The following is a 16,373-nucleotide window of genomic DNA, read 5'->3' as shown; positions in this document are numbered from 1 at the left end:
TTATTACTGATGCATTTACCACTCTCATGTCTGTAAGGCAAATATGAAGCTACAGCCAGAAAGTGATTAATTTAGCTTAGCATCAAGAGTGGAAACAGAAGGAAACTGCTAAATGTAATGAGAGTAGAAGTATAAGTAGCAAGGTTCAAGTAAAGTATCTCAAAAGTGTACTTAAGTACATTACTTGAGTAAATCTGCTTACCACAACTGTTTAGAACGTCATGATGGCACAGTGCAGTTTTCACATATTCCACCAAGTGGCAGTATGGGACTGCAAACCCCCCAACCCTGCTTGACCCTCTAACAACACCTCAAGGTCAAAGGCTGGGTGTCATTCTGCTCGGCTGCTTCACTGAGAGGGATTGTGGAGTAAAAAACACAAACAGCAGGATGCACTCTGCTAAATCCTTTATATTGTCTAGCTGCCTGGTGGGGGGGGGGGATCAAATCACTGGCAGATAGAGACAAGTAGAATACATCTGTGGAAAACAGCAGGAGTAGAACACACAAGAATGAGGACTTACTGTATATAGGGGATGGACTTGAGCAGTTGTGAAGAAAGATGCAAGTGAAGGGAGACAAAGGAGAGAGAAATATGTGTGTAGATCTTTAAAGTATGGGCAGAAAAGTTGAGAGATGGAGAGTGATGATAGACGGCAGATAAATGGTGAGACAGGGACAGGCAACACGCAGACAAGCGGAGAGAGACTGAAAGTGCACTTATTGAGAGTCTCAGGAGGCGCCCAGACAGACGGGTGTTTAAACTGTCAAAAAGAGAGATGGAAACTCTCCGCCAGCCTCTAGTCTGCCAGCCAACCACAGAGAGTGAGAGAAGTTGTCTGTTCGGTCACTCAGAGTTTAATCTCTGCTCAGTGGGAAGTTCTGATTTCGTCAGACTGAACCCCGGGCCTTATCTAAGTACCCTCTCAGTGGATAGATAGGATGGGAAAAGGAGAGGGGGTAAGCAGAGAAGGCTGCAGGAGGAGGATTTGCAGACAATGACTCTTTGCCACAGGGGCAAAGTGGTTGAATGAAGCCGGGGAAGACAAAGCCAGTAATAAGCTGGACATATGAGAGACAGAGAGAGAGGGGTTTAAGATCATGCAGCAAAAAGGCTGTGACGCTCTTCTCCCAGGAGTGTCCCAGAGGATTGGGCAGGCTTTTGCTGCTTCAGTTCCTTCATTAACCCCCCCACCCCATCACCTCTTGAGCTCACTGTTCCTTCTCTCTGTACACAGACGTTCACATGTGTACAAGCACACACAGCCTTCACATATCTTTTTCTCTGGAGAAACACAAGCTTTTACCTACAAACCCCCTCCCCTCACACTCGCAGGTCCCCATCCTGTCCTCCGTTTGTTTACTTTACTCCCTCCATAATGCAGGGATTAATTTCTCAAAGCCGATTTGAGCTGCGGCATGCTTCGGCAAAGAGCGGAGAGCAGAACTTTTGTGCTGGGGGAAGTTTCCCCTTCACACTAGCTTAGAGGTGGACTGCGCTCCCCTTTATGCCGCTTGCTTTAATCTTCACACGGAGCAGAGGGAGCGAGGGATAGAGGGAGGACACGAAAAGGAGAGGGCTCTCAACACACAGCTGGGAATCACTAATGTCTTTACAGAGGTTTCGTCTGCTTTCCCATGTGCCTCTTTGAATCCTTTTGCCTCTTCCGCTACCTCTCGCAATTCTTCCTCTTACATTTCTGAATTCTTTTTTTTAAAACATGTTTTTGAGTTTTCTTTTTTCCAAATGTTTCTTTCATTATAAGCTTGCATCTTTTATTATAATTGTATATCTTATAGTGATAAAGTAGATTGTCTGAGTAGAATGTCTGGTTTGGTTTGATCTATAAAACTTTAGAAAATAGTAAAAAAAAAATGCCCTGCACAATTTCCCAGAGCTCTAGTTGACCTCTTCAAATGTTTCTTTTTGTCCAACCAACTTTCCAAAAAGAAAGATATTTAATTTAAAAATGATACAAAACAGAGAAAACAGAGAAGCTGGAACAAAAGGCATTTGGCATTTTTGCTTGATAATTCACTCAAAAAAGGAAATCTACCACTTTCAGCTGCATCAAATGTAGTGTATTTTAAGTTGTTTGAAGGCCTTAAACATGTCTTCAGTGTAGTCTTGGTTTTGAAAAAGTGATGGATTTCAGGTACAACAATCTATATTTTGCATTTTGAAACACAATTTGCTTTAATCTCCTGGAAGAATCCCTGCCCGTCTCGCTGTCCCCGTCTCATTTACAGTGAATAAACAGGCAAATCTGATTGAAGATTTACGTTCAAACTGTGAGAAGCCTGATAAAATACCAACTAACGCAAAACCCCCTCACCACTGAGGAGAGTTACAATGGGATATGATGTTTGCATACGAAGACATCACACTCAAACTAATAGCATTTATTATATTGTACCGCAAGGGAATAGGAGGCAGATAGCGGTTGATAGTTCTCACTATCCGGCTCATTAAGCATGTGTGCAACTGCTGAGATGGCTCATGACCCAGAGCAGGCAGGAATCAAGTGTCAAGGCTATTAGGATTTAAAAATTTCTACTATGTAGATTAGAGCTGGCAAAATATGTTTTTAAGTGTGCATTTGTCTATCTAAATAAATGTGTTAACATTTCTTGAGAGCCACCAGTTACATTCTGGGTGATCTTGATGAGTCTGACATGTAAATCAGCTTTGTGTTTTCTTCATCACATTACATCTTGAATGCAAGCAAGAAATCTACGAGAAGCCTCCAATAATGAATTATCCAAATCCAGTGTTAGTGTAGCGGGAGTTCAAATGCTGGGGTCTGCTAACCAGCATCTGAAGGAGGTGATGTTTGATTGCGTGGGAGGTTTAGAAAGCTGCAGCCAGCGAAGATGAAACTCATTAAGTCTCAAACTCCAATCCTCAACTCCAATAAGATAGTAATATAAAAAGTATGGATTGCTGCTGCAACTGTATGAGATGCATAAAAAGATCTCAGTCTCAAATGTATGCCCATGGACTGTCAACACACATACAGTGCATTCACTTACACAGTATTATGCACACACACTGACCCATGTGAGCATGCACAGAAGCACGTACCAGCAAACTCACTTCTACCCACCCACACAGTTGCCCACAGCAATCCCACGCAAAGTTAATTTGCATTTACAATAATTTCCCATACGCTCAGTGCTAGTCTAAAGGTGGGTGTTGTGTAATAAAGCAATAAGTAATATAACCTCAGTCCCGGAGAGAGAGAGACATAATAAGTTCACATGGTAGAGAAACAAGAGAGTGTAAGAGAAAACCACGAACCACAGAAGTAGGCTAGGAGAGGTAACAGAAAGTTGAATTCGGTTGTAAGTGGATACAGGACATTAACTTTGTAACACATAGATAAGTAAGTATGAGAGACCCAGGTAACCTTAAAGTTAGAGGAATGTGTGAGCTCTAAAGGCTGTTGGTTCATTTCTTTGTACCAGTATTGAAGTTGAAGGGTAGATGGATAATTGGGAGTTTATCATTTAGACCCCATTCACCTCAACTGTTCAGCTGCTCAATGCAGCTAGCCTGTTCCCTTAGGCAAGACACTGAAATCCAAGTTCTACTGTGAAGTTCTTTTAAAGGGTCAATGCACCCAAAAGACAAAAAACAAAAACATTGTCTTTTTTCTTTCTTACCTGTAGTTTTAGTTTTATTTGGCCAGGTTTTGAGATATTTAAGATTTCTGCTGCCACTCTAATACAATGAAGGTGAATTAAATTTTTACAGCACCGAAAACAGTTTTTTTTCTTTTTGGGACTAGTTGTACCAAAGAAATTATTCCTATGAAAGCTGTTCATGGTGAGGTCAGTAGATCGCCCAGAGTTCTGGGGACACTTTACAATGCATTGCCCACGTGCTCGCGAACATGCATGTGCATCCTTGTGAATAAAAAAACTTTCTTAAAAACCTTGCTTTATAGTGCTACTAGTGGTCAAAAACTCCATAGGGTACCTTTAAACCAAAACTATCTGCATGCCAAGTGAGAAAATCTGTGTCAGCGGGTGAACTGACACTTTAGACAATCATACAGTATTTGTTTCTAGGAGAGAAGGCAAGATAAAAAAAGAAAAATGTGGTTTGAAATGTTTTGGATACTAATACATCCTGAATCCCAATTGAATTTTTTGTTCTGCCGCTATACATTCAAATATTTAAAAATAGATCTACAAATAAAAATGTGGATGTAAAACCTGTGAGACTTAAAGCTTTTTGAAAGTGTAGATGACCACACACACACACACAGTTATGTGTGACTGTTGAGGTCAGTTTAGGTAAATTACAAATAATTTTCATAGAATTGCTGCCTTTATCTTAGTAATTATCATTCACATAACAGTCATGTTTGTAAGCCAGTGTCGTTTTGTTAGAATTGCCAATTTGTTAAGAATTAAGAAGCAGGATTGTCACAAAAGCAGCATTTCAAATTGAATGTTTTATCATGATACTTTTTAACTGTGATGTTGTGTGGTAGAACTAGACCTAATATATTGGGTGATCCTAGCCTATTGCAGATATATCACCATAAGTGTGTATGTTGGCCAATAAGTAACAGGACATATATCAGTACAGATTGGAATGCCAAAATATTTGAGGTAATTTAGAAACAATGTCGCCTTTACATAGTTTGCCCACCAGAGAGCACTGACCAGTGTAATTTTCAAATATAAAATGTCCCGCTCAGTACATAGCTTGGCCACAATGCTTAAAAAAAAAAGTCATATGTTAATGAAAAAATGTACGATCTGTATAAGTATTGGCTTTTTTAAACTTTCAAATATCAATGTCGGGCTATAATATGTGGATTTAATTTTAAGGTTTACATTCAATAGAAGACAAGGAGAAAAAAACATTTGCTTGTATTGGAGATTTTTTAATAACACGTTTCAATATTGCAACAGCCATCAGATTTTCTTCTAACAGGTAAAAATCATCAAAAAACTAACGAAAAAAGAAACTTTTTTTTTCAGTTTTATATTCCAAACACCAGAGTTTCTTGGCTATGGCCCTAAATTCAAACAAATAAAACCCTTACACAGTGAGCAGATATTATATTCAACACATTGTTCTTCAAACAAATTATAAAAATAGATTTAGCATTTTCAAATACATATTTACAGTATTAAACATATATCATAATGGTCACAGTAACAGAGAGGGGGATAGAGAGGGGAAACAAATTGAGTTTCATTCATCGTGGTGACGAGGTCCAGTTTGTTGTGTGTTAGTGACTGCATGTGTGTGTCTTTGTAGTCTTTTGTGTGTGTGTGTGTGTGTGCGTGTGTGTGTGTGTGTGTCTCTCAAAGGGACCACCAGAGTGTTTCCTCAGATATGTTAGCGTGCGTGATAACATCTATAAGAACATATGAGTTTATTTAATTTGACAAAACGGTTACAGAGAGAGGAGAGTACAAGGAGAAAGAACAAAAAACTAATTTTGTACCAAATACAAACCAGTTACAATATTCCAGTCAAAAATGCATGTACCTTCTATTGTCAAAATGTATGATAATCAAATAATGCCCCAATAAACTTCTTCCTTCAAGTCTTCTATTGAAATAGGACAGAAAAGGTGAGGGACAGATTGCTGTACAGAGAGAATTCTGGGAGTTATCTGGAAAAAAAGTGCAACCACATAGTATGGCAGAGCATAATATTAACAGCAACATAAAATTAAACATGATAATCCAAAAACTAGAAAAAAAAGTCCCTATGACATTCTGTAATATTGTATCCATACTGCAACACACACTCTGTAATGTATACAGCAAATCCAATGATAATGGACCTAAAATTAACTGTACCAAATCCAGTGTTCAAGAATACACAGATACTGTGTGCTGACAGTCAAAATCCTCCAGTGTTCTCTCACTTCCTGTGTACAAAACAACTAATTTGTCCAGGTATAAACTCACAGTCATATAAATCAACAAAATAGAAACAAACCAAGTGGAGACAACTGCTTTGCTTAACTTTTCTTTTTTTTTAAATACTATAAGTTAAATAAACCTTTCTTACCTCTTTTTCTGGAGAGGTGTGTCTTACAGTCTGTAAACATAAATAAATATGGATAAATATCTGAATCAGGCCATCTTCCAGAGTTGGCCCGTGCTCTGTACAGATTATTAAACATGTTAGTGAGAGAGGCTTTGGAGAAGAGGATTATGTTACCGAGATGACATCCAGCAGGCTGAAGGGAAAATTAAATGTTTTAAATGCACAAAGAAAACAACTTCAAAGCATAGAGAAGAGAAAGATAAATGAAATAAAGAAAATACAATTGAGAGTAGCGAAACAGACAGCAACATATGACAAATTAATGAACAACCAAACACACGTTTCCGACCTCTCGCTTTATAATTGTATCCTGCAGCTTTTGTTTAACCATCAGTAGCCCCAAAGAAAAAAAAAGCAGGCTGATGTTCCTAGAAGTACAGTATATCATCACCCATAACTTACTATAGCTCTGTTCATCCCATCAGCACACTGTATATGCTGTATATAGGACTATACTGTATGCTAGCCCTGTTCATTTAGCCTTTGTTGAGGCTTCATCCAACTCTTCTAACCTCAGACTCACTGGACTCACTGGGACAGCACAGTCTTCTTAAGATGCTGCTCTGAAACCGTAGCTTACATTCCAGCCATGTTTAATCTGAAGAAATGTTCCTTTACCATCTGATATGAGATCAGCGCTGACATACAACGATGTGATTGTGTGTCCTTGTAATAAATCAGTTCCTGTTTGATGTGAAATCAGCTGTGCCAGTTCTGAGAAGAGAAGAGTAATTTGATCCAAGGCCAGTAAAATAGTTTCTGGCTTTGACGATATATTTTTTTTTAGTCAATCAATGTTGTGGTAAAGGGAAATTCCACCCAAAATGTAAATGTTTCTTTGAGCACTAGTCCATAACCAGTGTGTTTGCAGCGTGTTACATTTGTGCCCCTCCAGCAGTTCAGAGGTCAGCTTTAGCCAGTCCTGCTACAGACAATATTTTATTTGTCTTTACGCACTGATCCAAACCAGTGAGATGGAGCTGACACAGTTATTGAATGTCAAAGTGCAGATAGAAAAAAAGTCACGTGACATCACTCCTCTGCTATCCCACAATCGCGACAGGAACACCGCTCGTCTCTGAGGGGATTCATAGAAAAAAGGAAGTAAGGAAAGAAGGAAGGCATGAGGAAGTGTGGGAAGGAGGAGTAGATAGAGGAGTGCAGTTAGCTGAAAGATCTGCTTATCTTTCCTTCAGTTTGGAAGAGCGCTCTCTCTCTCTCCTCTTCTCCGCCCCATCATCCATCTGCACATATGTGTGGGTCTTCAGCAGCAGTGTGAGACTAGGTGTGTCGACCTGTTTGTTAGACCTGTACGCCTCGGCCGTGCATTTGGATGACCTGGGCTCTGAGGGTCTGGATGGCAGCCAGTATCAGCTTCTGGTGCTCAAGGGAAGTGATGCCAAGGCTCAATACATCTCTGTGGACACAGAGATCAAGATTTACCAAGATTAGTAAAAAAAAAAAAAAAAAAAAAAAAAAAAAATGTAGAGGAATTTATTGGACTTTATTGGCTGGGGTGATGACCACAAAGAAAAATATGTTTCTAATAATCATATGATCACACTTCCTGTTTTAAATCCCTTAAAACATTTCTTATCGAAAGTATTTCTATATAACATTAAATATTCATGACTAAATTATCATCACTCAAAGGTTTATTTGATGTCCTTATAGGATGTTATCTAAAGTTAGAGTTTGCTCCCGTTATACAATATACTTACCTTTTTTTAGGGCTGCAACAAATTATTATTTTCATTATCAATTAATCTGGCAACTATTTTCTCAATAAATTGTTTGGGGACATTTGTTTTCCATTATAATTTCCTAAAGCCCACGGTAATGTCATAATATTTCTTGTTTTTCCCCACTTACACTCTAAAACCTAAAAATGTTACCAATTATGGGTCATTTATTTATTCATGCAGTCACGCATTTTTTTAATGATCTCTTCTCTTATCTCACTGAGGCACCCTCTCTAAAACAGGAAATGAAAGGTCACCGAAACAGAGTTGTATAAAGCCACTCACTGTACAGTCATTCGTGCCACAGACTCTAAGTAGCAGTATCCTGCTGCAGTGAAGTTGTCCTTGTATCGGCCCATGTCCACTGCGTCTAGCCACTCTCCCACTGAGTTAAAGGATGGGAAGGATGGGAGTGGCCTCTCTGCTAGCGTAATGGATGAACTCAGGGTCCTAGAGGAGAAGAAATAGAGTTGACTGTGTGGAAATATGAAATTTGAAGAAATTAATGTATGCAGTCATCCTTTTACTGAGCCTATATATTACCAGACTGTACCTGCGTGCCAGTGTGGAGGAACCAATGCCATCAGGGGAGCGAATGCACTTGCTGAGGGCTGAGTGGATCTGGCTGAAGCTGGGCCTCTCTGTCCTCTCCTTCTGCCAACAGTCCAGCATGAGCTGATGGAGATGTGGAGGGCAGTTAACTGGAGCCGGCAGCCTGAAACCATCCTCGATGGCCTTGATCACCTACAGGACGTGCAGAAGAAGGAAAACAATTACATCAGGTTAGAAAATTTTGAATTAGTGTTGTAATTTTCCAGTACTTGAGACTATAATTGGATAAATTCCCAAAAGAGCATGTTTGTGACTTATAGAGCAGGATGGGGGAAGTGAATAAAAATGTAAAAAAAATAAAAAATAAAAAACCTTTGTCCTACTTAAAAAAGTTGAGTTAAGGTATTAAAACCTTTTTTTTCTTTACAATGAGCTTAGTTGCCAAGAATAGAAGCCTTTGGACAGTACAGGTCCTACTTGGATATATAAGAGTAGAAAAGTGCTGGTGCTTTCTTTTTCTCTTGTCACTTATTACACCACCTACAGTGTTCCACTGCATTGTTTTGCTTTTTGGTCATTAAACTTATTTTGAGGTAGCATCCTTTAAGATCAACTTACAAGCCAGCACCAACTGCAAAACAAACAGAATTTCACAGAGAGATATTGCTAACCTAAACAATATGAGCCGAATACAAATCTGCAGTAATGTCTTGACTAAATACTAAAAACTAGAACCATACAGCAAATAGAAAATTATTATCTGAAAGAGAAGAAAAGTATCCCTGCAAAAACTGAACAATGCAAAATCCACCACGACTGACTGACTTTGTCTTTGGATTGAAAGGTCACTTAACAGGATATTTAATGTCTCTTAGTGTCACTTCACAGGATATTTGATGGGGTACACAATAGTTGGGCTCCTATCAGCAGAAAACTGTATTATAAACATTTTAATTTCCTATAATACAATATGTTGTAGGTCTGTGAATAAAAAAACAAACAATCCAGACAGGTTTGAAATAGAAAATGAGTTACAAAGATGAAACAAACAGACCATAAGAGCCAGTATTTTCTTATACCTGACCCACTCTGAAAGATAAGCTAATAAACAATGAGTCTTAAAATGATTCATCTCAGCTCAGCATTTTTCATCTAGCCCTGTGAAACCTCACTGTCTTCAAATAGCAGAGCATGAAAGCATCCCTCCAGACTTCTCCAATGTTCCTTGCTCCTCCATCAAACTAATATTATCCCCATTCACCACAACACCTCACAAGAGATTTCCTCTCAATATATCTGGGGACATGTGAGACGTCCTCCTCCTGAATCACTCTGAGAAATACAATCTCCTGAAAGGAGGAAATAAAGTCAGAGCAAAAATGACATCCATCAGTGGCATTATTTCCTAAAACACTCTCTCTTCTCTCTACCTGCCCACCTACCGCCCCACTCCACCATCCTCTCAGCCCCTTAAGCTCCTATCTCACTAAAGAGCATTCATAAAATGCTTTTCAGCATTTGACATTTTCCATTTAATCAAAGTCGGTTGGTAAAGGTCACGATGGATCACAGGTGGACAGGCCGACCAACAATTCCGTTATGATATAATGTATCAATTTAAAGTGGATTAATATCCCTGGCGTTCTACAAGCTTGACCTTTGCCCTCTCAATTGGAAAGTTTGATAATATGAACCGGGCTGAGAGGAAACTTTCTCCTGCTTTGTGAAAGGGCACCAGAAAAAAAGGACTCTAAAAAGCTAGCTATCACGCATATTAATTTTGGACATTCAAAAAAAGAACATGCTAATAATCCGTTGCTTTTTAACTATGCACCTGCCTGCATAAAGTGTAGGCATTATTTTATGATGACAGTAATTTGAGAGGGCATTAGCATGATTAAGCTTTTGGACTTGATGAACGATAATAATTCTTAAAAAATTATCACTTCTCATACTTTGCAATGCTCTGTGTGTTGTCGGCTTGAATAAAAATAAAACTGGTCACAAAGAATAATCTGCTCTCACTTGTCTCTTTAACAGACTTCAGGCATCATGCTTTCAGCTGCACTTTAGAAGCATGACTTCCTTCAAAAAGTAGAATAAAAACAACCTTCTTTTGAAGGACAAAGAGGTAGGATTGACGACAGCAAAACAGAGCACCCACCCACATTGACTTGGAAATTATAGGTTGCTAGTGACAAGCGGCAGGGCCCTATCGACGGGACAATCTCTTCAAATCTCAGATAGCACACGCTTTACATTTCCTGAAAGAAGATGAATTTTTCCAGAGGGATTTTTTAACACTTTTAAGAGCAGGATGGCACTCAGGGACACGCAAAGGCCACTAGAAGGGGGTCAATGCGTCCTTAAGAGAAAACAGGATTGGTCATGGAGCTGATGCAGACTTAAAACGGGGGACTTAGACCCTGCAAAAGCTTTCAGAGGTACTGTTGGCTTGGCTTGGCTTTCTTTTAATAAGATCCAAGCTGGGCATGGATACAGAGTTCATTGATAGAGAGAGGTGAAAAAGAGAGGGTGACTGGTAAAGTGCAGATATTATATAAAAAAATGGAGGTGGGAATATAAAGGAAATGGCTGGAGAGATTAATGGAAAGCACCCTTTTATCTCCCTCCTTTTCTCTCTCTCACACACACACACACACACACACACACACACTTACATCCTGGTTGCCCATATCCCAGTAGGGTCTCTCTCCATAGGACATGACCTCCCACATAACAATGCCGAAGCTCCAGACATCTGAGGCCGAGGAGAAGCGATGGTACTGGATGGCCTCCGGAGCGGTCCACAGCACCACACTCTTTCCTCCATGCTGCAGGAGAGAACAGGAGAGTTAAGACATGGCGTAAAAAGGTGTGGATAGTTCACAAAAGTAAAGCTTTAATATTCTCTTTGAAAAGCTTTTGAACATATTTTCAGTAGATCAAAAGAATCTTTAGGAGGAGTGGGTTCACCTTGAACCCAAAAATATCCAGGGAAATAAAGCACAGAAATATTTTTTTTTCTGACAGCTTAATTATATGACCTCCACTGAACCTGACATGACGTGTTAACTCTCATTTGGTCCAAGGCTCATTAAAAATATCACCCTTACATGTGTGAACTTCCAACCAACAGGCTTTGTGCCACTTTGAAGGTCATTAATTAGGAAAGTAGAATGTAAAATACAGAATCTAAAATATCCAGTAAAGTTGACCTCCTGGCTGCAGCACACAGATACTGTACGTTTTCACCATGGCTTTCTCTTACCAGTGTAGTGTAGATTGCCTCTATCTTGTCCTCCTGAAGAGGTCTGAAGCCAGATACCTTGCAGCCCAGGTTGGAGTTAACCAGCACCTGAGATTGGGAAAACAAACTTATTACCATTGGGTACATTTGGAAGGGAAACAATCTCAGTATGAGAGCTCACCACCCTGGTGGGCAAAGCTCTTATCGCACCAGGGACAATTGATTGTTTACAAGAAAGAATGGTCCTGTTCTTCATTTTCCGCAACATGACCACTGCATTTGCAGTTTGACAGACGGGCTCTTTTAGGAAAATGCCACACAGTGAAAGCCGACAAAAACGATTTTGACAGTATTGTCTCGTAATTTTCAGCTTCATGTGTTACTCAAATAAAAACCTACAGGCAAGTGATTGTCAAAGATGTTTGCAGACAAGTACAAATTGTGTTCTGTAACCCACCTGTGAAAGCTTGCAACAGCCTGAGACATACATCACCCTACACACTCTCCTCTATCATCTCCTCCCACTTGCTTCCTTACCTTGTGTGCAGCCAGACGTTTGTGGACGAAGCCCATTTCAGTGAGGTACTTCATCCCTGATGCCACTCCAGTCAACATATCCATCAGCTGCATTACACTCAACTGGCCCTCATGTTTCTAAGGTTATTGGAGGCAAAAGGAAAGGAGGAAAGTGAGATGGAAAATGAGAAAAAAGGAAAAAAGAACAGGGAGGGAGGGGTGAATGGAAAAGGAAAGGAAAGAAGAGAAGACAGGGGAAGAAGAGAAAATAAGGTGAGTGTATATAGTATTTATGTAGTGATCCAAAAAAGGCAACACATCTGTTACTACAGTACAATGTGCTCACTGAGCTGAATCCCTTTATTTGGAGAATAAAAAACAAACAGGCCATTAATTCATATCATTATAAACCACGCCGCAGTGGTTCACAGAGCAGAGGGGCACAATAACAGTTTACAGAAGCTTACAGCATCTTTAAGCAGAAACACTCCATTTGTGCAGTTAATTATGTTACATTTTCCTTATTACTGTAATGAGCAAAAGTATTGCTGCCCTAGGACTGCACTATAATAATAGTGAATTTAGGATTATTGGAACAAAATGGCTTGTTTGTAAAACGTCTCAAAAACAGAAGATAATGATGAGGATTGATTTTTTTTTTATTAGACAATGAGAGAACACGTCTGCATGTATATTTAAGATAAATCCATAAACACATACTAATTACACACAAAAAACTTACCCTAAGGAAGGAATCTAAGGCTCCGTTAGACATGCTCTCCACTATGATCATCATGGTGTTACCTGGAGAAAAACAAAGAGAGCAAGACAGTAGAGTATATGAAAAAGTGAAATTGGGGTAAAAGTGAGAGAATCAAGGGGAAAAAATTAAGTGAGAGTGGTAATAGAGACAGAGACACAGACAGGGAGGGAGAGCATAAAGTGAGTCTAGTCCACTTGGCAGCACGGCAGGCATTGTGCAAAGCCATTCCTCACTCAGTGAACTGTGGTGAAGCCGGGAGAACCTGTGTGCTGCCCTGGCTGTCTCAGCAAGTTTAACGACCCTCACTCAAACACACACACACACACACAATCTGTGCACTACTATACCCAAAGACCAACACAATACATATACACTACACACATGCACACATACACACTGTGGCCAGGCACAGATGGCAGGGATCCAGCTGTGCTATGAAGTGCACAGAGGAGGAAAATAACACTGCAGCAGTTGGAGGAGAGAAGAGACAAGGAGAAAGAAGTAGTGGATTGTGGGAGGTTGAGACAGTAAGATAAACCTTGATTGATATGTAAACAACTTGATATTTAAAAATACATATAGGAAGATAGGCTATCAGTCCTGACAGTTTTTGCAGGCATATTACAAAAAATGATAACTTGGTTTGCCAGTATTACTTGGCTTTCAGGAAGCTATTTGGAAAGGTTAGCAACAACACTCGGGAACTGTGAGTCAGCACAGAGACACTGCCATAATATGCCAGCCATCATGTAATTAATGTTGGAGTTGGAGAGTGAATCAATGGTTTGACTGTGTGTTTGTGGGTTGCACAGGGCTGGAATGACAAATACATTTAGCTATAAAATAATAATAATTAAAATAATTCTATCATTTGTGTCATGTGGTTAACTGGCTAAAAACATATTGTATTTTTAAGTTTGCAAATCCTGCCAGAAATGCAGAGTGGGGAATGGAGGGAAGAAAAACACCAACACATATTCATACAAAGTCATACACATTTGTAAGTCATAATTTGAATATACATTGAAAAGCCATTCCTTGAACTTTACTGTTTCAAACACTGTGTGGCAAAACTGTCTCTTTGAAATCTCTCTCACTTTGGTCAATGATCTTAATCGGGTACCAGAGCAGCTATGCAGGTATGTGCTGATTTGGACAATGCCAACTGAGCAAGGACTGACTATCAATGAATTATTTTCAATAACCTGATCTGGTTATGGGCTTAATGCTGTTGTTAGGTTATTTCCCTCTGGCTGAGTTGACAGCTGCGCCGTGGGAACACATCCATTTCTCATGAATATCAGAATGCAACTCGTGCAAGTACGACTCTGTGTTGTTGTCCTGCTTCCAACTGTACCACCTACCCTTTACTCTCCTGATGGAATTATAAGGGCACTTTGATTCTGACATGCAACTCACTGAAACCACTATAAGGTGTAAAGACTGTATAATAAAACAACGGCTATTTCAATGAGAAATTGATACATAATCAGGACTGCTACTTCCTGTTACATCGATGACTCTAAATCTCCATGTTTTGAGAAGGGTTACATATACTCGTGCCAATATGCATGTAAGCAAATACAGTACATTTTAATTTATGTATGCTAATACATACTGTATAGTGGCTCCACTAAACATACAGTTAATGGAGTTTATACCATGGTCACTTAGGATTCAAACTGGATGGAAGGTGTGGATTAACTTTCATTTACCGGATAGTATAACCGACATCTATGATGTATATGTTTGCTTGCAGTTCTAAATTAATGAGCTAGTATTAAACTGTCGGTAAAGACATTGTGGTATTGGTACTTTTACTTAAGTAAAGGATTAGTACTTAGTCCATCACTGCCTATAATCCTGGAACTGCCAGTAAGAGGGTGGAGCAAATGGTGGGTCATAAAAGAAAGGAGCACACAGAGGTAGAAAGGAAAGGAGTAAGCTTTTCGAGTTATCGGGACACACCCATGTTTTCATGTGGCCTTCAATTATGGTGAAAGGCTGGGAAGATTAGTAAGGAGGTGGGTGCTTTTTGCAAGTGGGTAAAGAGGGATGGAGGAGGGCTGAGTGGGGATCTGGTGGGGGGTAAGTGATGTAAAGCAGGTGATTTGTAGTCTAACAGTCTGTGGGTGTGGGTGTACTGTTTGTGTGCGCTGGTGTGTGATTTCATGCCAAGTGAGGAGGCAAGCAAGCAGGTGTGTGTGTCAGTGATAGTGAAAGAGAAAGTGAGCATATGGGACTAACTTTGTATGTGTGTGAAGGAGCATGCATGCGAGTTGTGTGTGTGTGTGTGTGTGTGTGTGTGTGTGTGTGTGTGTGTGTGTGTGTTTATGCACGTGATGGTGGGAGAGATTGGAGTGGATCTCAGGGCCCCGCTGGGTCTCTAGCACCAATTACTGTACCCTGCACATCTGCTGCCATCCTACTGAGCACAGAGTGTGTTCGGGCACCGTTCCCACACACACACACACACACACACTCTCAAATACAAACACCACACCGAGCATCACTGCGGCAGTAACAAAAACTTCACAAACTCTTTAAAGCTTCTCCCTTCACCTGCCATTCCCATTAACCTCTACCTCAACTTCTCTGTCTCTCATGTCTCTTTCCTCTGTCTCCACCCCTCTAGGTTTTTTTCTCCCACTCCTTCCATCTTGTTTTCGCTCTAGGACCTCAATTGCTATCTGTCAGCGGAAAATGGGCCTTGATGTAGCTCAGCTGCTGCTAGCGTATGTCATCTATCCCGCTACCCTGCTCTCTACTCTTCAACCCTTTCTTCTTTTCCATCTTCCCGTCCCGCCCTCTTCACTGTGAGCGTTGACCCCCTCCATTTTTGTTATACTGAAGTCATCGGAGTATCGCAGTGCTCTTCCCAATCCTCTCTTCGCCTGTCCATCGCCTTTGCTCCCCCTCCAGTTTTCTTCCCATAGATATTCAAATGGTCAAATTCCATTTCCCATTTTTACCCCATTCTGCTTCCCTACAGCGTCACTTTCTTTTTTCCATCCCCTCCTCCTTGGTAATGGAAGTGATAAACCCCCTTTATGATAATGGAGGTGGTCAAACTGTCCCATTCCTCTTTTGATTATTGGATACCCAGGATTTTCCCCCCTGTATGCTTCATTTCATCTTCACCCGCTCTCCTTTGTTTTCCCATTCTTTTCCCAGTGGTATCACCTTCTGTTTTCTGCTTGATCTCCCTACCATCCTCCTTACCGGTGGTGATGACGCCCTCCAGCCGGATGATGTTGGAGTGGTCAAACTGCCCCAGGATACCGGCCTCGCTGAGAAAGGAGCGGCGCTGTTTGTCAGAGCAGCCGGCCCTTAACGTCTTTATGGCCACCGGCAGCTCTCTCTTACTAGGCAGCTTCAGACAGCCACGACACACCTCACCAAAGTCGCCTGAGGAGGAGAGACAGACAAGCAGAGGTCATGATCCCTGCTGATTGATGAACAACC

At 40.4% G+C, this 16,373-nt stretch overlaps 1 protein-coding gene across 2 annotated transcripts in view; it reads right to left on the bottom strand.

The window, feature by feature from the left end:
* Positions 1-4,880: 4,880 nt before the first annotated feature.
* LOC122864511 (ephrin type-A receptor 7-like) overlaps positions 4,881-16,373 on the bottom strand; it is a 151,848-nt gene continuing 140,355 nt past the window's right edge. For both annotated transcript variants that reach the window (XM_044171995.1, XM_044171996.1), the window contains 8 exons: positions 16,131-16,316; positions 12,888-12,949; positions 12,167-12,283; positions 11,651-11,737; positions 11,061-11,213; positions 8,381-8,571; positions 8,113-8,277; positions 4,881-7,502 (listed from right to left, as the gene is read on the bottom strand). In XM_044171995.1, coding sequence (XP_044027930.1) covers positions 7,388-7,502; positions 8,113-8,277; positions 8,381-8,571; positions 11,061-11,213; positions 11,651-11,737; positions 12,167-12,283; positions 12,888-12,949; positions 16,131-16,316 — 1,076 coding nt within the window. In that variant the 3' untranslated portion in view covers positions 4,881-7,387. The remainder of the gene's footprint in view (positions 7,503-8,112; positions 8,278-8,380; positions 8,572-11,060; positions 11,214-11,650; positions 11,738-12,166; positions 12,284-12,887; positions 12,950-16,130; positions 16,317-16,373) is intronic.

This window comes from Siniperca chuatsi, linkage group LG17 (genome assembly GCF_020085105.1).
Source record: "Siniperca chuatsi isolate FFG_IHB_CAS linkage group LG17, ASM2008510v1, whole genome shotgun sequence".
Lineage (NCBI taxonomy): Eukaryota > Metazoa > Chordata > Actinopteri > Centrarchiformes > Sinipercidae > Siniperca > Siniperca chuatsi.
The sequence above is the reverse complement of the archived record's forward strand: the minus strand, read 5'-3'. Positions and strand labels throughout refer to the sequence as shown.